General features: G+C 43.2%; 1 protein-coding gene across 1 annotated transcript in view; it reads right to left on the reverse strand.

Annotated features, from left to right (window-relative positions):
- LOC115647478 (collagen alpha-1(IX) chain-like) overlaps positions 1-10,037 on the reverse strand; it is a 116,708-nt gene extending 106,671 nt beyond the window's left edge. The window contains exons 1-4 of the mRNA XM_030554208.1: positions 9,967-10,037; positions 9,553-9,626; positions 7,746-7,823; positions 7,483-7,615 (exon numbers count right to left, since the gene is read on the reverse strand). Coding sequence (XP_030410068.1) covers positions 7,483-7,615; positions 7,746-7,823; positions 9,553-9,626; positions 9,967-9,980 — 299 coding nt within the window. The 5' untranslated portion in view covers positions 9,981-10,037. The remainder of the gene's footprint in view (positions 1-7,482; positions 7,616-7,745; positions 7,824-9,552; positions 9,627-9,966) is intronic.
- Between the last annotated feature and the right edge of the window lie 11,750 nt (positions 10,038-21,787).

Here is a 21,787-nt window from a genome sequence, read left to right on the forward strand (position 1 = left end):
CATGAGAGGACCTTCCCTCTTATCTTGACACTTACTTTGCTTAAGAGCCTTTGGTGAAAAACCCATGTTGACTCTTCCTCAACCAATTATTTTCATCTATGTGTCTGACAATTTTGTTCTTTATTATAGTTTCAACCAGTTTGCCCGGTACTGAAGTCAGGCTTACCGGCCTATAATTGCCAGGATCACCTCTTGAGCCCTTTTTAAAAGTTGGCATCACATTAGCTATCCTCCAGTCATTTGGTACAGAAGCTGATTTAAATGATAGGTTACAGACTGCAGTTAGTAGTTCTGCAATGTTCTGCACCGGATTTCTTTATTCCCTGCAGAACTTGTGCTGCAGAGCTGCTGGCACTGCTGGATCTGACAATGCCCAGCTCCCCAGCTCACAAATAGAAGACAATGCTGGAGGGAGGGGGAGCTGGAGGTTTTCCCGACAGCTGTGGTTCCCAGCACATACTGAAGGAAGGAGGTAGCACATAGGAAACTCCATTCAAGCCTGGGACCCAGCATCAGTCTGTCTTTCCCTCTGGATCCCTGGGCTCTGTAGGGTAGCGGGTATGACTGTCTGGGCTAGGGGATGCCCCAAGCTAGGCTCTGGGAAGGGTAGGGGAGGACTATCTGGGTTGGGCGGCACTTTGCAGCTGGGCTCTGCAGTGTGGGGGTGTGATTGGCTGGCTGGAGAGGGCAGGGTCAGTGCAACCCATTAGGCGACCTAGGTGGTCGCCTAGGGCACTAGCATTTGGGAGGTGGCATTTCAGGTCCTTCGGCAGCGACCATGGAAACTGGATCTTTGGCCGCCCCGGTCATTGTTGGCATTTAGGCGGAGGGACCTGGGGCAGGGGGGGTGCAGGGAGGGGAGCAAGGGGGGGTGTGACACGGAGGGGAACCGCTCCCTGCCCTAGCTCACCCCTGCCCCGCCTCCTCCCTGAGCACGCCATGGCTGCTTCACTTCTCCCGCCTCCCAGGCTTGCGGCACCTAAGCTGATTGATGCCGCAACCCTGGGAGGCGGGAGAAGTGGAGCGGTGATGGCATGCTCGGAGAGGAGGCAGAGCAGAGGTGAGCTGGAGCGGGGAGCTGCCACACGGCTCCCTGGGCCAGGGCGAGCTGTTGTGGGGGGGCCCTCAGGGCAGAGGGGGGGAGCTGCGCAGGGGGGGCGCCTGAGGGCTGGGGGGATCTGCCACGGGGGGGGCCTTAGGGCAGAGGTGAGGTGGAGAGCTGCCACAGGGCTTGGGGGGGGCACAAGGTGGAAGTTTCGCCTAGGGCATGAAACATCCTTGCACCCGCCCTAGGAGCGGGGCTGGGCTAGACTCCGGAGGTGGAGGAGGCAGAGAAATAGGAACAGGGTTGTCAAAGGTGGGTTTTTTTAACTATCTACTCCTGGGGGAAGTTTTTTGTTGTCTTTTTTGTTATTGACATAGTCGTGACAGGTATTTTGAAATAAATTACCAAAATAATTGAAACTGGTGTGATTATATAGTGTTATTTTGACAAATAAAATATGCAGAATTTTGAAATATTTGTACACAGAATTTTTTATTTTTTGGCGCAGAATTCCCCCAGGAGTGGATGGTATGTCTGTGCAGACTATGATATGCCTGTATATACTGAGGAGAACATACATATGTAACTGGGGATGTACCTATATATGGATAAACCTGTAGAGTGGGATTTGGAACGGAGTATGAAGATGTTTATGTATATGTGCCTTGCAGAATAGGATTTTGCTTAAATCTTATTGTTCGAATCCTTTTGGTTTGTTTTTTATGTTGCCACCTCTAACACAAAATGTCAAAATCTGATTTTTTTCCGTCTCTTCTCCTAACCCCTCTCTGTTCCTTCCCTTCTTTACAAGCAGTGACAAATCCACTGTCTTCCCTATCACTTAGCTTCATAGCCTCAGGGTTGTTTTCATACCCTCTTTCCTTCCCTCCTTCCCCACAATGGGACTCTTTCACTGCTTTCGGTGGACTTCTTCCTCTATAATATCTCTTAAATGTATACTTCTCTCTATCCCTACTGCTAAATCCTTAGTTCATGCATAGGGCATTTCTCTCCAACTACTACAACCCTCATCTCTGTGGACTCCTTGCATCTGACCTATCCTTACCACTTGTATATCCAAGATTTTGCCACTCAATCATCTTTTTCTCCTGCTGCTGTGATCACATCACCCCTCAGTTCAAATCTATCAATTGGCTTCGTCTTTCTCTGCATCAAATTCAATCACCCCATAAGAACCCATATGCCCCTCAGCTACAACAAACGCTTCCACATCATGATGTCTCTGAAAGAGGTGGGGGCAGAATCTGGCAACAGGGGAAATAATGAGAGAATCTCAGACAGCCCTTCCTCTGCCTTAAAAAATTAAAATAAAGAAATATTGTAACTTTTGGAAGCCGGATAGAAAGAAGGGAATTGATTGTCTAATCAGAGCTACTGTTTCCTTTAAGAGAAAACAAAATGAATAGAAATATATATGTAACAGTAAAGGAAAAGACAATGACTTTACATAAACATAGCTAAATATTCGTATTTAATAACTCAGCCCTGCTATCAGAAAACCTAAGAACTGCATTCTCACAGAGCAGCTGCTGAACTTGGCAGAACCAAAACCAAGAAATGTTTAGAGAAAGAGATTACCTATTTTTGTACATGTTTCACAGCATAACTACTGAATGGTGAGCAGACAGATTCTCATCTCAGTTATACTGGTATAAATGTAGAGTAATTCCACAGGCTTCGTTGACATCAGTGTAACTGAGTCAGAGCCGGCTCCAGGCACCAGCTCAGCAAGCAGCTGCTTGGGGTGGCCAGCGGTGAAGGGTGGCACAGCCGGGTCTTCGGTGGCAATTCGGCGGCGGGTCCCTCACTCCCTCTAGGAGCGAAGGACCAGCCGCCGAATTGCTACCGAAGACTGAAGCGGCGGCAGTAAAGCTGCATATCGCGATTGTGGCTTTTTTTTTCTTTTTGCTGCTTGGGGCAGCAAAAACCCTGGAACTGGCCCTGAACTGAGTACAGAATTTGGCTCAGACTCTGCCATATTGACTAAGGCAAAATTAGAAACTATGGTAAAAATATATTAATATTTTAAACAAAATATTTGCTGATAATCCTTCCTTCATCTCCCTTCAAAGTCTGGAGAACCAGGTTCCATGTTTCCCCTATGACCACCGTTGGTGACACAAGCACTTCAAGCATGAAACTGCAGTCCTATACGTGAATCTGATAGCCCTAACATATGGAGAAGAGAAATCAAGACATTTTGGATTTAGAATTTGGCAGAGGAGTCAAAGAAAAGCTAACTTGCAAATATATATTAAGAATATAGGCCAAATTCTGACCTGACTTACCCCCTCCTCTACTGTGGGGCTGCTAAGGATGTGTATCAGAGCAGAATTTCAACCTTATGTATTTATAATTCTTAATTCTCTATATAGGGCCTAATCCTGCTTTCTGCATGTACCCAGAAATACCACTAACAGTTATGAGTGTGCAAGGAATGCAGAAGCAGGCTGATATTTTGTTACTGATCTGAATTCATAAACAGTTTTTTAAAGGTGGTTTTCTTTCTGTATACTCTTTTGCAGTTCACCTTTAGCAAACTTTTTTAACATTACCACTTTCTTTTAAAAGAATGTTTCAGTGGGACATGAGAGTTATTAAACCCATAACCCTAATGCACACCAGAAAGATTCCTTTAATTGTTTAGGAATTCTGCCACCCTTATTCACTTTGAATACCCCTTGACTAGCCCATTGATTTCAGTGGACTACTTGTGGTGCCAGGCACTAATCACTTTGTGTAAGGGTGGCAGAAACTGACCATTCAAAAGGTTAATTTATCCTTGTTTTTGATTTGCAGTATAAATTTGTTTCTTTAAGATCTGTTTCCTTAGGTGGGATCCGTTGCCCTTTTAGATAAATTAATGCCTTGCTGGTAGGTTACTGATTTTTATCCTTTCTATTACAGTGTGACATCAACATCAGTTGTATGGTTGCATACAGGTTTGATACTCAAGATAAAAAGAAAAGGCAGTAGAAGACTATTTATGGCCTGGACCAGAATAGCAGAACCTTCAAAGGAGCCCTTCTTCGCAGACAAATGTTATTCTCTCACAGTCTTTGAAGGGAGTAACAGTGAAAACAGCTTCTGAGAGTCCTCTGCAGGTGATACAAATCTCCGTATGGAAATTTACAAAGCTCCTTTTGTTGCCCTACATCTTGTTAATGTAATTTAGTTGGCATTTCATCCATTAAAGGGAGCTCACCAGACCCTTGTAAACAAATGTTGTACTATTTGCACTAGAAATTTGTCAAGCACTTTGGTTTCTACCCTAGGGAAAACTTAATCTGAGAACCCAACCACGCAGTTTGCAGAATTATAGTATTTGGGTACTGGGACACCACTCAATATTATTCCAATCTCCAATATTTGTGGGTCACTTTGGGGACAATGAATGGTAGTCTATTAATACAATGTATTAGAATGACTAGACCTCATCCCTGCTTACATGCCATAAATACTTCACTAGTATGATTTTTTTTCAAAAGCCTGCATGTGAAAAAAGGGAGTCTCTTATCACTCAATTACAATGTAAAGGGATGTTGACATGCTAACGGGCAGCACAGTAATGGCATCACAGTAATGGCAGTACAAAGATGGACAGCAGCAGAACAGCAGATACGGAGCATAGTATTGTAGAGGTGGTGAGGCTGCCTCATGGTTGCTCTGTTTTACTCGAGCCACTTACTCCCAGCTGGAGAACAAGTGCAGCATAGATTGATCCTAATCACTTCCCTCTTTTGATTTAACTATGCCCTTTTGGAGTTTGGACTTTGGCTCACAGCCAGCAGCATAACTACAATTATGCTTTGCATGGGAGTCAATCACCTCAGAAGTGCCTACACACAGCACAATGCAGTGCAGAAACAAGCCCATTGAAACCACTAAATTTATAGAGGATGCTTATGGCTCTATATAAAATTCTATTTCAGCATCTAAGCCCTGGTCTACACTGGGGGGAGTTAATTGATCTAAGTTATGTAACTTCGAATAATGTAGCTGAAGTCGAAATACTTAGATTGACTTAGCGTGGTATCTTCACTGTGGTGAGTCGACTGCTGCTGCTCCTCCATCAACTCTGTCTGTGCCTCTTGCCAAGCTGGAGTACAGGAGTCAATGTGAGAGCGCTCGGGGTTGATTTATCGTGTCTAGACTAGACACGATAAATCAATCCCTACCTGCCAATCCGGAGGGTAGTGAAGACATATCCTAAGAGAACAGCCTGGCTGTAATACATTATAGCCACCAGGTTGCTGGGAGTTTAGTCATTACCTAATAATGCCACTGCCAGTCCTTCAATGGGACCCAAAACCAGATACCTATACCTATCTCATAGAACTGGAAGGGACCCTGAAAGGTCATTGAGTCCAGGCCCCTGCCTTCACCAGCAGTACCAAGTACTGATTTTGCCCCAGATCCCTAAGTGGCCCCCTCAAAGGATTGAATTCACAACCCTGAGTTTAGCAGGCCAATGCTCAAACCACTGAGCCATCCCTCCCCCCAATGGCTTACAAAAAAAGGAGAGTGCAGGAGAACACACTTCCTGGACCTAAGCTGTAATGTGTTGGCTGCTGTTTCAAAAACTTGTATTAAAATATTACATATGAATAAGTGTTGGTGTGGTGCAGTCTAAAGGTTTATTAGAAGGAATATGAGATGCCTACATAAGTCACAGTGACAAAGCCTGAGTTATTCAGGTCACTTCAAAGAAGTTTCAGTCTCTGTGGGGTGGCATCCATAGCTCTCTCACTACTTTAATGCTCTTGAGTAATTCAGCCAACCCAAATTCATGCCAATAAAACCCATAAACCACACCTAACCATCCTGTGTTGTGTATACCACCTAGTCACAGAATATCTATTAGAGAAATGTTTTAGAGAGTTTTAAAGAATTTTTACTTGGACTATGTGTTGCTTTAGGGCTTGACTCCACTGCAGTGTTAGCTCGAATTATCTACACTCAAGTTAAAGTGGCCACACTGCAAAAGTACACTTGCGCCGCACTGAGTGATTGGATTAGCAACATAGAGTAGTTGCATTCCCACTGTGCTCCTAACTCGAGCATCAGCTGCACTCACACTTCAACCCAGACCCACTGACAGCCCAACTAACTGGAGCTTAAAGCACCACCTAAATCAAGCTAGAGATTTTGGTATGTAGACAGGAGTCAGGTTAGGGGCAACACTCTAGTTACAGCATGAGCTAACGGTGCAGTGAAGACAGGTGCTCAGTTACCATAAATCACCTCTATGAATGACCTAAAATAGCTTTTTGATCAGACTTCAGAGTTGTAACATTTTAATTTATATCTCAGGCTATTCCAAGGCTAGAAAGAAGAACTGTGTATTACACTGAAAAGCTGAGAATCTCCCCCTTTTTAATCACATTAACTTCCCATTTCTTTTATGGTCATAAAAGATGCAGGATCCAGAGATTGCAGCTGCTTTATGTTACTGCAGTAATGCAAAGCAACCATAAACCCAGTTTAACCAGACAGTTACGCTGGAGTCTAACTTTAACCTACTAATTAAGCACAAAGCAGCCACAATGTACTAGTGGCAGGAAGGGGTGCGAGAGGACCAGTTGAGGCATAGCAGCAGCACTTTGCTTTCCGGTGATCCCCAGTTAAATAATGGTCCATTGAGGGGCATCATCAGCCAGGATAAGTGAAGCTGTTCTAACTCACATCAGGAGCTGAACCAGCTCCCAGTTTCTCCCAGGTTTGGGTAAGGCATCTTAATCCTGTAACCCCCTCTGGTTCTGTGCTAACCAGAACTCACCTGGAACCAATACGATTAGATTCCAAAATACAATCTCCTGTAGCAATCTGTCTGTGACACATGGGGGGAAGGTTTTCAACTTTTCTATGTCATGTGACTGATACTGAAGTGGGAGCATGTGTGCACTCTCTTCCCAAAGGACTGAAATAAACCACCATTCTCCTCCTCCTTACCTTTCCCCTGTGACTATCACACTGGCAAAAAGATCTCTTCTCTTCCTCCTCCCTGGCAAAGCCATCTGTGAGGCATCTCCACTGAAAGGATCTTCTCTCTGCGCCTCTGCACTCACCCAGTCCCACCTTCCCATTATGCCCCCCTAGCCTTTCCACACAGCCCTCTCCAGCTACTGGCATCAGTTCCCGGAGGTTACACCCTTTCTAGCTGGAAAATTCCAGCCCTCCGAGCAGCACTAGTGGTAGGGGAAAGAAGCCCTCTAGTTATTACTGTCTAGTCAATCTAGTCTAGTGACATCACACAAAAACAAAGGGGGGGGGGTGGAGACACTGGATACATTGTATCCATTCCAAGAGCTTTGCCAACCCCAGCTGAAGAACTAGTTATTTCTGGAGGGGAGCAAACTTTCAGGGGGACAATATGCTAAAACAGACTTTTAAAGTAAAACAACTAAATGTGTTACCTGGTTGGGATCCTGAAGTCTACATTTGTGCCTAATTTATAAGCCACTTGTAAAGCTGTGGAGCCTACCACTCTCTGGATGACTCCTCGGGAGGCAGCTTTATCTAGTGCGAACTGAGAAATCAGGTCGTAACCTACAAGAACAAACATGCACAGCTAGACATTATTCTTTATTTTTAAGTGAGCATTGAAGAATCACAGAGCTGAACATACCCTGATTGCAATGTCTAAACAGCAGTTTTTTCCTGCAAAGTTTTTACTTGCCTGGCAAGTCATCTTCGCCGATCCTGATTGGTGGGCAGAGATCAGTCTTTTGGTTAGAGCTGAAGGTGACTGGAAACCCTGCAAAGAAAACATCCTTCTTCATCACATAATGGAAATTGTCTGAAATTGCCCAGCTAAGGGAATTAATATGTATTATCTAAAGTAATATTAGAATAATGGCCATATACTGGACCCACTGAAGCAGATGAGCATCTGCTTTTAGAAGTCTTCAAATTTAACAGAGTAATTTGATGGCTGATTTATTTGTACATTTTTTGTTTAAGTGTTTAAATTAGAAAAGGGTTGTAATTCTCCCTTCCTCAGCACTGTTTGTGAATTGCAGCTGTCCCATGTATCTTGCACTGTATCAGGGGTAGGCAACCTATGGCACATATGCTGAAGGCGGCATGCGAGCTGATTTTCAGTGCACTCACACTGCCTGGGTCCTGGCCATCAGTCCAGGGGGCTCTGCATTTTAATTTAATTTTAAATGAAGCTTATTATACATTTTAAAAACCTTATTTACTTTACATACAGCAATAGTTTAGTTATATATAAGACTTATAGAAAGAGACCTTCTAAAAATGTTAAAATATGTTACTGGCACGCGCAACCTTAAATTAGAGTGAATAAATGAAGACTCGGCACACCACTTCTGAAAGGTTGCCGACCCCTGCACTATATGGATGGTTGGTCCAGAACCTTTGGTGGTTTAAGCAAATACTAGTTAGCTCAATCTACTGCCTCTCTAACTGAAAGCAATCCTCACAGTAGCTGAAGTGGCTGTTGAGAAAGGAAGTTGTTGGCATCCACTCCTTCTTTGATATTCCAGGTGTTCCCACCTACATCCTTGCCATGTTTGATCAAATAACAAGCCTTGGTGAAGCATAAGTTTGGGGCCAAAGAGACTTGCAGGCTTTCTTTATTGACTCTTTATTGACATGAACAAGAGTGTAAAAGAAATTTCCCTGGAAAACCAAATACATGTCTCACTTTCTAAATACTGTCTGTTTAAAATTATCACTGAAAGCATTGGGGAAAAAACCAGTCCCCTTATCTTAAAGAAGTAAAAAGGCAAAATAAACATTTGCTGGAAAGAGCTCTACCCAAGTCTAACATCTAGTCAAACTGGAAAATGTTACTAACGTTTGGATGGGGAAGAAAGATGCATGCAGGTTGGAAGGAGCTACCTTCCCAGTCCACAGAGAGCCTCTTGTCTGCTGAAAGGACTCAACCATAAATGTGGATTTCCTTCTCACAACATAGACGTAAAGAAAAATGTCAGGTTGACATTTTACACCTTAGAAATGGCTTATTCTATGTTATTGAAATGGATATGCGGCTGACATCCAGTCATTTCTGCTTGATGGTCAGCTAATACGGTGGATCCAGTTTGTTGCCACATCTACCAGAAACACCTTTAACTAGAGGGATTTTTTTTATTGCACCCAGTCCTTAGTATCCATTTCCAGATTGTGATCCTCACCTTAGAAATGTATTTACTCTCTGGTCTGTTTAGATGGCAAGAAGATAAACAAGAACAATCAGACAATGACAGGAAGATGGAGAGTGTACCCAAAATGGTAGATTTAAAATAGCAGTCAGTGAAAGACATCACTTTCTCTAAATTCTCCTTCTTGCTTTCATTCTCTCACACAAATTTTAAGTTCCATGTCTAAGTGATGTCTAGCTAGTGAGGGGTTTTAGCTGCGACTAAAACGATTTTGATTATCAAACACTTTTGAGGAACTCTTTTGATTATCAAAATACCAGTGAAATGAAACACAGATAAAGGATAGACCCTTACTTGTTTGCTGCTGGACGTTGGCTGACACCAGAGCCCACAGAAAACTACATATGTACAAGAAAACAGGAGCTTGCCTGTGAACAGAAAAAAAACTCAGACATGAATTTACAGCTTCTGATATATCATGCGATCCCATTTCAGCTCATGGTCAGACATATTAAATAAATACATGACTTAGGGATTGCTAACACTTGACAAGCAAACCCTTTTAGAGTTAAGCTTTTTATCTTTACCAGTGCAACAAAATGTGCCTATGATGTTATCTCAGTTTCCATTTCTTACTTATAAAACTGTCATAAAAATAAAAAAATAGGGAAGACAGCAGGCAAAGACAGTTTTAAATGCTACCAATTAATCACTTTCTCTGTCATCTCTTAATTACTGATTGCTTACAAATGCCACTTGCTCTCTTACCAGTTACTCTTCATTTTCTCTGATGGTTTTCTTCAGCTGTATCATGTGAGTATTTGGGGTGTATATTTATGTCCTGTGCTCTCCTGTAGTTAATTCCATCAAAGAGTGCATGAATGAGCACAGATTCGGCTCTTTCTGCACCATACAGGACTTCAGAAGGGAATGAGGCTCCGTCTGCTGGGGCTGCTTTAATCCTGCAGAGGGAAGGAGGTGGGGGCTAAACAGCTTGTGTGTCCTGGTGGGGTCTGAGGGCGGCTCTCAGGAATTAGCTGGGATATAAAAAGGCAATGAGAGTGGAGGAAAGGCTGCTATTCATGCCAGCTTCGGAATGGGGATGTGGTGAGGAAACATAAGTTAGACTGTACCACCCACTGAGTAGCAGGGTCTGCTGGTGAGGGAAGCCAATAACAGATAAATGTGTTAAAGAGTCTGAAGAAACAGGTGGCCCTATGATGTGTATATTCTGACAGTTCTGGGAATTAGGATAAGGTTGAACTACCCCTAACCCTGGAAAGAATAACCTTTCATTTCTCATTGACTTCCTCACTAGACTGTCCCAGCTAGACCCTGGGAGGTGTGGCAAAGGATTCTTCTGAACAGAAGCAATCATTTTTAAGTTGGTTTCATTGCTTTAACTAGAACTTTGCCAAGGTATACACATTACATAGCTAAAGAGACTGCAGTTCCTCAGTCCTAGATGATAAGCTGTTTTTGCTAGAGGCTATTTATTTTGTGTTTTCAGACATATAAACATTGGCTCATACGGCTGCAGAGAGTGAGAGAGACTAAAGCTTATATGCATGGAAAGGCTGAGCCAAAGAGCATGAGCAGGTAGGAGACTTTGATATTTACTGCTGATCAACAGTTAGAATGTGGTATGGAAAGGCAGGGTCACATTGGGCCAGTGTGTGGCAGTACGGCCTACTAGCATGTCTGTCAAAGTGCTAGCTTGAAGTTCTCAGGTTTCATTTTTAAAAAAGCAAGTTTCTAGTTGTTGTAGTTCCAAACAAAAAAAAAGTGAATGGTGTATAACCAATGCAATGAAGTCTGCCTGAATCTGCCGAGAGTCTGAAGCAATAGCTCTGGAAGTTATGAACTGCCCCATTCATCTCAATGAGATGCAACTCAGATGTCCAGTAATGATCATTTAAATGGTAATGTGAACTATTCCATATCTTGTGTAAGGGAAAGTCACAGACGTACACAATGTACTTTGAGTGATGGCTCATTCTGGTATCCCAAATGGGCGGTCTTTGGAAAGTACCATTAACAGAGTCTGTGAACGTATTCAAACCCCAGTGATGGGGAGCCAAGCTCAAGTAGCTCAGAGTTGCTCAGGAAACATATGGTCACATTCTGAACTGCTGTACAATCAACTATGTGTGGTGCTTAATTTTGACAATTCACGTGGATGGAGTTTATTGTGTGGGTGGAGCTCAGAAGAGAACTGCCACCCTCCCCCCATCCAATCAATATTGGGGCATATTCTGAAATGCTGAGGAGGAGGGAATTAGAACTCTCCTCTGGGATCAGAGTAGCAGAAGAAACTAAAGCCCAGTTTGGTCTGTTAAATGGTGACTTTAACAAGTGAGTGGTGGTCACTGGAAGGAGTGGTGGTAGCTGCTCCCTGGCAGTTCCTCTATTCTGCGCTTCCACTCTGTCCCATCTCCATAACTCTGTATTGTTGCGGGGGTGGGGAGTATTTTCCCATTCTCCTACTCTATGTGGAATGCTACCTCTGTCCTGATGAGGCACTTTGCTTTTCAATTTTGCCTTCATACTTGCCTTTTAACTTTAGCTTCTAAATGTCAAATTTTCAAAGCTAGTCATGTAAACTGAGGGTGAAAATAAGTAATTGTGACCCAGATAGCTATTTTGCTGTAAATTTATGGTTTATGGATGGTCCTGAATTGTACTAACTTTGGCTTACTCCCTCCTGATTGCTGTGACCTTCTGTTCTCTACATACTATAACCGAACTAAAAAAAAGTTTGTTACATTTCAGCTTTTTTTCTCCTTATTCTACTGCATAGATAATTTTCTTCAACTGTCTTTTGATGTCAATTATAGTATCAGACTCCTATGATTTGAGGGATTGCATTTCTGAAAGTTCTACTCATTATTATTCATTCTAAGAACTGTGATATCTTGGACCCGAGAATATTCTCACTGAAATCAATGGCAAAACTTGCACTGACATCAAGTGCCTTCTAATTAAAACCCCACAAATAATAAGCTAACATCTAGAAGTGAAAATATAATCGTTGTCAGGCTCCAGCACATCATTGGAGAGTAACAAATAATTTACTATCCAATAAATTCTTACCTTCATTATAAAAATATACTTTTCTGTCCAAAGTTGTATGAAATTTGGCCTGGGGGGTAGGGAAAGCAGCTCTCTCCAAGCTGACAGATTCCAATTTTTGTAAAGATCAAATGGCTTATTTCTAGGATAGGTCAGTGAAGAAAAACTGGAAACATATGAGGCCAGATTTTTATCTCCTTTACACAGAAGCCCGTCTAGAGTAACTTCAGTGAAATGTCGCTGAAATCAGTCTATAAACTCAATTTCCACACACAAAGTCATCTTTACAAATAAACAAAAAATATCAGTGAAATGTTTAAAGGGCAAAAGTAAAGAAAATACATAAACTGGAGCCAGTTCAACTGTTTCCATGCCTCTCTATCCTTCTGATTTTAACAATTCCTTTGTGATGATGGAACCTGCAGTCCCCATGCCTTTGAACGAAAATCCAGATTGTGCTATCATTTCTAGGTCAGAAGATCTGTACTTTGTCTCCAAGGGTGCCAGACAGTTATTATCCTCTAATGTTACAGTCAGTAATTCCAATTAACTTAAATATATCAAAATGTATTTACTAGAGGAATTAAAGAGAAAATTAAAAGAAAATAGATGTTAAGCAGAATATAATCAAACCCATGCTAAGATGACAATAAACACAGCTAGGCTGCAGCCGAGGACTGAAGTCTGATCTCACTTTTAGTGGTTTGACATTAGTGTAACTACTCTGACTTCAGTAGATTTATTCATTTACACCAATGTCAGAGAGGTCAGAAACATGTGCAGGGACATATGCTGGTGTATATGAATATGAGCAATTTAAAATATACCAAGGAATTATTTACTACTAATAATACTAAAACATTAGTGAGTCAGCTTGCAAATTCCCTCACTAAGCACTGGTCTCTTAAATCACAAGTCAAAGGATAACCTGTGCACAGAAATTTTCAAAATATTTCCAAGTATTTTCAGTTAGATTTTAACACATCTTCCTGAATCTTTACCTTATTTATCTTGCTGCCCCCATTGCCTCCCATTGTGTGTTGTCTGAGAATTCCACAGACACAGCAAAACATCAGTTCAGAGGAGGTTCTTATAAATCCCAACAGAATGGGGAAATAATAAAATATTCAATTAATAAAATATTTTAAACACATTTAAATTAATTTTAAGCCAGACTCATGATATATGATCACAAATTATAATGCTTCTGAGCAGGGCCTTGTGTACTCTATGGCACAATGGAACTGAATTCCTTGGTAGCAACCCCTAGATGCTGCAGCAACGCTAATTTATTTTACCATGATGAGTTACTCTTTGGGTGAAACCCTGGCTTCATTGAAGTCAATGGCAAAACTACTAACTTCTATAGGGTCAGGATTCCACCCACAATTCCTTCCCCCTCCCACCACTCCACACAAATATACACACAACTATGGCTCATAGTTGCAAGAACTTAATGAGGTGAAGTTGGTGTGTGATTATTTCAGACAGTGATTATTTTTGCAGATGGATTTTCTGTTACACTTTCCAGAAGGCCTTTTTCTACTTCCTAGGTCTTGCCCACCACATATTTGTCCTGGTGGCTTGGCTTTTTTCCTCACTATTCCCCCTGAGACTCTAGGGAGAAGGAGAGCTTTGTAACCAGCTTCTGTGGCTCATGTGTCCACCTCTCTAAGCCTCAACTGCTGCACTGTTCTCCGGGCAGCTTAGCTGGTTCCCAACACTACCAAGCTGCCAGCTGGCTCTCTGACCCTCTGCAGCCTGGCTTCATGGAACAGAGTAGGAAAGATGCACTTTAGTCCCATTAACTCCCTCTTGTGGGGAAAGCCCAAGAGCAAAGTGCAATTGCAGACAAATCCCAGCAGGGCAGGGAGACAAAAAAAAATCATAGAATCATAGAATATTAGGGTTGGAAGAGACCTCAGAAGGTCATCTAGTGCAACCTCCTGCTCAAAACAGGACCAACACCTACTAAATCATCCCAGCCAGGGCTTTGTCAAGCCAGGACTTAAAAAACCTCTAAGGATGGAGATTCCACCACCTCCCTAGGTAGCCCATTCCAGTGCTTCACCTCCCTCCTAGTGAAATAGTTTTTTCTAATATCCAACTGAGACCTCCCTCACCGCAACTTGAGACCATTGCTTCTTGTTCTGTCATCTGCCACCACTGAGAACAGCCTAGCTCCATCCTCTTTGGAACCCCTCTTCAGGGAGTTGAAGGCTGCTATCAAATCCCCCTTCAGTCTTCTCTTCTGCAGACTAAATAACCCCAGTTCCCTCAGATTCTCCTCATAAGTCATGTGTCCCAGCCCCCTTATCATTTTTCTTGCTCTCCACTGGACTCCCTCCAATTTGTACAAATCCCTTCTGTAGTGGAGGGACCAAAACTGGATGCAATACTCCAGGTGTGGCCTCACCAGTGCCAAATAGAGCGGAATAATCACTTCCCTCAATCTGCTGGAAATGCTCCTACTAATACAGCCCAATATGCCATTGGCCTTCTTGGCAAAAAGGGCACACTGCTGACTCATATCCAGCTTCTCGTCCACTGTAATCCCCAGGTCCTTTTCTGCAGAACTGCTGTTTAGCCAGTCAGTCCCCAACCTGTAGCAGTGCATGAGATTCTTCCTTCCTAAGTGCAGAACTCTGCACTTGTCCTTGTTGAACCTCATCAGATTTCTTTTGGCCCAATCCTCCAATTTGTCTAGGTCACTCTGTACCCTATCCCTACTCTCCATCGTATCTACCTCTCCCTCCCAGCTTAGTGTCAGCTGTGAACTTGCTGAGGGTGCAATTAATCCCCTCATCCATATCATTAATAAAGATGTTGAACAAAAGCAGCCCCAGGACCGTCTCCTGGGGCACTCCGCTTGATACCAGCTGTCAACTAGACATTGAGCCATTGATCACTACCCGTTGAACCTGACAATCTAGCCAGCTTTCTATCCACCTTATAGTCCATTCATCCAATCCATACTTTTTTAACTTGCTGGCAAGAATACTGTGGGAGACCGTATCAAAAACTTTGCTAAAGTCAAGATATATCACATCCACCGCTTTCCCCATATCCACAGAGCCAGTTATCTCATCGTCGGAGACAATCAGGTTGGTCAGGCATGACTTGCCCTTGGTGAATCCAGGTTAACTGTTCCTGATCACCTTCCTCTCCTCCAAGTGCTTCAAAATGGTTTCCTTGAGGACCTGCTCTATGATTTTGCCGGTGACTGAAGTGAGGCTGACTGGTCTGTAATTCCCCTGGTTCTCTTTTTTCACTTTTTTAAAATATGGGCACTATATTTGCCTTCTTCCAATCATCTGGGACCTTCCCCATTTGCCACAAATTTTCAAAGATAATGGCCAATGGCTCTGCAATCACATCAGCCAACTCCCTCAGCACCCTTGGATGCATTAGATCTGGACCCATGGACTTGTGCATGTCCAGCTTTCCTAAATAGTCCTTAACCTGTTCTTTCACCACTGAGGGCTGCTCACTTCCTCCCCATATTGTGCTGCCCAATGCAGCAGTCTGGGAGCTGACCTTGTCTGTGAAGACAGAGGCAAAAAAAGCACTGAGTACTTCAGCTTTTTCCACATCATCTGTCACTATGTTGCTTCTCCCATTCAGTAAGGGTTGCACACTTTCCCTGACCGTCTTCTTGTTGCTAACACACCTGTAGAAATCCTTCTTGTAACCTTTCACATCCCTTGCTAGCTGCAACTCCAATTGTGCCTTGGCCTTCCTGGAGGGAGGGATAGCTCAGTGGTTTAAGCACTGGCATGGGTTGTCAGTTCAATCCTTGAGGGGGCCATTTAGGGAATCTGGAGCAAAAATCTGTCAGGGGGTTAGAGTAGATGACCTCCAGAGGTCCCTTCCAACCCTGACACTGTATGATGATTAGACCCCTGCATGGTCTAGAAATATTTTTATATTCCTCCCTAGTCATCTGTCCAAATGTGGTGGGGCAACTGCCCCACCCACATGTGAGAGGGAGCTAGAGTGGGCCAGAGAGGCTGCAAAGGCAGCAGCCGATCAGGAAAAGGCTTACTAAGAGCCAATCAGGGCCGAGATTGGAGACAGCCAATCAGGGCTCAGCTTGGCCATATATAAAGGCTTCCCAGAAAAGCAGCAGGGAGTCTCTCCTAGACCATCAGAGGGGAAGGTCTATCTTCCAGCACAGCACAGCACAGCACAGCACAGCACAGCACAGCACAGCACAGCACAGCACAGCACAGCACAGCACAGCACAGCACAGCACAGCACAGCACAGCACAGGCTCAGGGGAGCAGAAGGGAACTCCAGCCCGCTACCTGCCAGGCTGCAGGCCTTGAGGGAAGGGCCTAACCAGTACAAAGGGGCCAAAGGGGAAGCAGCCCAGGAAGAGAGGCATACAAGGGGAGAGAAGGAGGGCAGGAAGGCTGCCACCAAAAGGTCCCTAAGTCAGGACTTAGAGAAGTGGGCAGGCTGGGTCCCCCCAACTTCTCCCTTGTACCGCACCTGGCCATGCAGTAGGGTGGCTGAAACAAACTGCAACCGGCCTTTGAGACAAGGGGCTAGACTTTGGAGGTTGTGGCTGGCCACTGAGGCCAGTGCACAGACAGTTGCTAACTCCCCTCCACCCCCCCCCAGAAGGGGGTGAGGATGGACTAGTGGGCACTGCCGGAGGAAAATGGCCTGAAGAGGATGCCACCGAGTGGGGAGCAACACGGGTCCAGACACCGGCAAAGAACAGATGACGGATGGGACACCACTGGCAGAAGGTGCTCCCCATGAACTAAGCTAATTTCTGGAGGTAACCAGCAGGAAGCACTGCAGTGGTGAATCCCAACCCCATCACACCAACTTTCCACTTCTTGTAAGCTTCTTTTTTGAGTTTAAGCTCACCGAAGATTTTACTGGTTTCAGAGTAGCAGCCATGTTAGTCTGTATCCGCAAAAAGAACAGGAGTACTTGTGGCACATTAGAGACTAACAAATGTATTTCAGCATAAGCTTTCGTGGGCTACAGCTCACTTCTTCAGATGCATAGAATGGAACACACGGACAGGAGATATTTATACATCCAGAGAACATGAAAAGGTGGAAGTACCCATACCAACTGTAAATGTCCAATCAATTGAGATGAGCTGCTGATGATAGCTCATCTCAGTTGATTGGACTCTTACAGTTGGTATGGGTTCTTCCACCTTCTCATGTTCTCTGTATGTATAAATATCTCCTGTCCGTGTGTTCCACTCTATGCATCTGAAGAAGTGAGCTGTAGCCCACGAAAGCTTATGCTGAAATAAATTTGTTAGTCTCTAAGGTGCCACAAGTACTCCTGTTCTTTTTTTGAAGATTTTACCGTTAAGCCAAGCTGGTTGCCTGCCATATTTGCTATTCTTTCTGCACTTCAGGATGATTTGTTTCTGCTAGGTGCTTGGTTGCAGCATAAAGGCAAATTCCTTGGGGGGGAGGAAAAGCCAAATTCAGCAACTGAAGCCCTCATAGAGATAAATAGGGAAGTTCAGACTTCTTCTACATGCTGTTTCATACTTGTACCTCTGCAGACTCAGGTAGGCATGTATTATGTACACTCATTCATGTTTTCTACTCTATCTTCACAACCAGAAGGGTAGACACACATTTGTTTTCAAATGACAGCTGAGTTTCAGATGCACAATTCCTCAGCAAGGTGTAAAACCAGAAGCAAATTCCACAGTCACAGAATCACAGAACTCAAAGGGTCCTGCCCAAATTTATAAAAGCATATATTTTTGTTTGCAATTTAGATCAGGTATTAAAAACAATTCTGTTAATATTTTAAAACTGTTTCTTTCCTTATAAGAAACATAAAGTAGCTAAAATTTTTCTAGCTGACATATTCTCTAACTACTTAATATGAATAATACAAAGGCAAAATATTGCAAAGCATGATTCTTATAACTTATAGGTATGCAGTAATTCATATTAAGAGAAAAAGGACCAGATTCTGTTCTCACTTATGCCTGTGTAAATCAGAAATAACTCTATTGTCATCAATATACTTACACCAGCATGGAAGTATTATGATCAGAAATTCATTGAGGTGAAGCTAAGGATAGGGAAAATTGGCAAATAAGGAAATTTGCTAAAATTAATTTTGTCTTCTTAATTTGTTTCTCAGTCATTTCACTGTTATGTCACAGCTGGCTCCTGTGCCTGCTTTTTGATGTCTCTCCCAGGGTTTCATTTGGAGCTCTATGGACTCATCAGCAATTAGAAGTTTAGACTTCTTTGTTTTCTAGTGTAGGCCCTTGATTTCCATGTGACCGCAGTCTGGCAGGTCTTCTAGCTTTGAGTCATATAGGTGATAATTAGGAGTAGAATATTATTCTCAGTTATTTGGTCTTTTGTCACTGGTTCCTTGAACATTTTTTTTCCTTCACTTTAAATATAGGCATGTACAAACCAAGAAGGGACACCTTTCTGCATGGAAAGGAAAAGCCAATGTGCTAATGAGATTTAAAGGACTGCACAGATGTAGTCTCATGGTAAAAGTTTGCTTTTTCTACTTTATCTGTTTAAAACTAGGCACTCCACTGTACCAACAGTAAAAGCCAGAAAACATACACAAAATAAGTGCCATCAGCATCAGCAATATTCTTAGTGTTCCTGTCATTGATGTTCCTTCTCTTCAGTCTCCTTTGCTCTTGTAAAAGGTGGTTGCATTTCCACAACTTGGACAACTAGAGTTGAAGAGCAAGACTGGGGACCAAGCCCATGCAGACTAATTTGAAGAAGTTTATGACCCCTGGGCATGTTAGGATCAAGTTGCATAATAACTCTAAGAAAGAGAGTCTGTCTGTTTATATTATATAAATAGTATGTATCTATTAGCAACTTAGTGAATGACCCTGATCCTCTACTGAGCTGTCTGCAAGCAGCCCACTGGACCCTGACAAAGACATGTTGACTTCAGTAAGGGTTCTGTAAGGGTGGAGGGGTCCATCTGCATGGAACTTAGTGCAGCATTATCATTTTATTTATTATTATTATTATTTATTATAAGCAGTACTCCAAGGCTTCTTGATATTTTCCACTTTAAAACCCTGTTTTCAGTTACTTAACTTTTTTGGCAAACTTTAACCTTTCAGGGTAAAATATTTCCTTCTAGGTGTCAGCCTCAAACTCAGCTTTTGTCTGTGTTTAAGTTTCAGCTAAACCCATTCAGCCACTTCAGAGAGTGAGGTTAAGGGGAAAAAATATTTTATCCATGTTAAAAATTATTTCATTGATTTCATCATGAACTCTAGTGACTCTGAGCTTTGAAGCCAGGACTTGAAGTTGGACAAGGGGGTCATCTTGATGGCAGGGATGTGCTTTTTGCAACCCACATGAAAATCTACCCTAATCTGGGTAAACCATTGTTTGCACATGAGCAATATAGGCTTGTAAGAGGCCAGCACATTAGATTCCACATGCCCTGAGCATGCTCCATCCCCATATCATTCCTACAAGCTGATTAGACTGAGCATGTTCTATCTGGGGACTGAGGTGGAGCAGGTCCTTTCCTGCAATCAGCCCTGCTGGCTGTCATCAGGGACAGCACTAAGAGCAAGACTCTTTCCTGGGCTCTCAGTGATCCACCTGCAGGTACCCAGGCACTGTGATGGAGGAGAAAGAAACCTGACTCATTCAAAGAGAGAGAGGTGAGGAAGAACAACACAAGGCATGCTGGGATGGACAGGGTTTTATGGAGGTGGCAGGTTCAGGTCCCCTGTGCTAGAAAAGGTGCTCCCAGTCTTGCCAATTAAGAGGGTGGAACAGCACCTGGGGTTCTAAGGAGCCAGGCTGCCTATAAGGAAAGGGTAGTTGCAGCTACAAGTGGTTCCCTGAGAGTCACTGCTAAAGTCCAATGGAAGGGAGGCAGTGGGAACTCACTGGGCAAGGGGGTGAAAGCCCTGGGAAGTAGTGCTCAGCTAAAAAAGCAAGATAGAATTCTGCAGTAAACCCTGAAGCATGAAGAACAGAGAGACCAAGGAGAAAAACCCTTCGGAACTGTAGCTCAGGATGGGCTGAGGAACTGTTTTTGTGTATCTCATTTTCCTCTAGTGGCTTTTCCATGTGGAAGATAACAGACTAGTGCTGTTACTGGTTACCCAGTTAACTCAAGTGGTAGAGGTCTGTGCTAAGGACCTACCGCTTCCAACACTGATGATGATCCATGTGGGTATCAATATGGTTTAACATGATGGATTTTCAGTGGGAGGCGGGTGTTTGCATTTTTAAATATTTAGAAAATTCCATACAAAAATTAAGGTTGCAAAGTCAAACACTCAAAAGTTAGGAAATGCCAGATTGAGGTTGCCCGTGCAACCTTAATTTGGCCCCACACTGTGCACGCCTCATTCGCTGCACAGAACAGATAGTGTTCAGCAAAAAAATCAGGGTTATGTAGTGAAGGAGACTGTTCTTCATAGGACTCTGGCTTCATTTACTGGGGAATCTGTAAGGTGTGCAGTGACAGAGGTAGGGAATGGCAAAAGAAAGATGCTCCCTAGTTAAGGTAGCTGGATTCTATCCTCGGGGAATTGGATTCTATTCTTGTCTCTTACTAAAACTTCCATGTCACTTAAATGAAACTTTCCACAGGTAGTCTCACTGATTGCATTCCTCATTTTCTGGGTGAAGGACTAAGCACTTATAGCTGCAACTAAAGTGAATGGAAGCTGTGCCCTAAAATGCTATAGATGTGCTATAAAAATGCTAAGTATTCTAAACAATGAGGTGTTAGGTACCTCAAGCTGGGCACCCAAAATTAGTGGATACTTGAAAATGTTGGCCTTAACTTCTGTTCTTCAGTTCCCCATCTATAAAATGGGGTAATAGGACCACCTATTTTCATAGGCCTCCTATAAACATAAATGTATTAATGTTTGCCAAGTGCTCAGATACTATGGTTATGAGTAAGGCTATGATTTTTTCACAGAGGCTGCAGAACTTCCAGCAATCTCCGTGACTTCAGCTGGCAGCGGCGGGGAGCAGCAGGGTACCCCCACCACCTGGTCAGGGTACCCCAGAGCTCCTATCCGCCATGGGTAGTGTGGGGACCCCACAGCTGAGCTCCCCATTTTGTCATGGATATTTTTAGTAAAAGTCACGGACAGGTCATGGGCTTCCATGAATTTTTCTTTATTGCCTGTGACCTGTCTGTGACTTTTACTAAAAATATCTGTGAAAAAAATTTAGCCTTAGGGATGAGATCATAGAAAAGTTAATGAGGAAATTAATTCTGTATTCAGTGCAGGGCTTGGAAGGAGTGCAGAACACAGTGAATGGTGAAAATAAAAATATTAGATAGCAACCCATTCAGTGTGCACCATATAATCTGTGCACTGTGGGTACATCTATAAAACAAGTCACAACATAGTTTGACAGAATGGGGCCCATGTGGCTCATGCTACCGTGTTAAAAATAGCTGTGTAGATGTCGTGGCTTGGGCTCTGAAGCCCACCCTCATCCCTGAGCCTCAGTTCCTGAGCTGTGATGTCTACACAGCT

Source organism: Gopherus evgoodei, chromosome 3, assembly GCF_007399415.2.
Source record: "Gopherus evgoodei ecotype Sinaloan lineage chromosome 3, rGopEvg1_v1.p, whole genome shotgun sequence".
Classification (NCBI taxonomy): domain Eukaryota; kingdom Metazoa; phylum Chordata; order Testudines; family Testudinidae; genus Gopherus; species Gopherus evgoodei.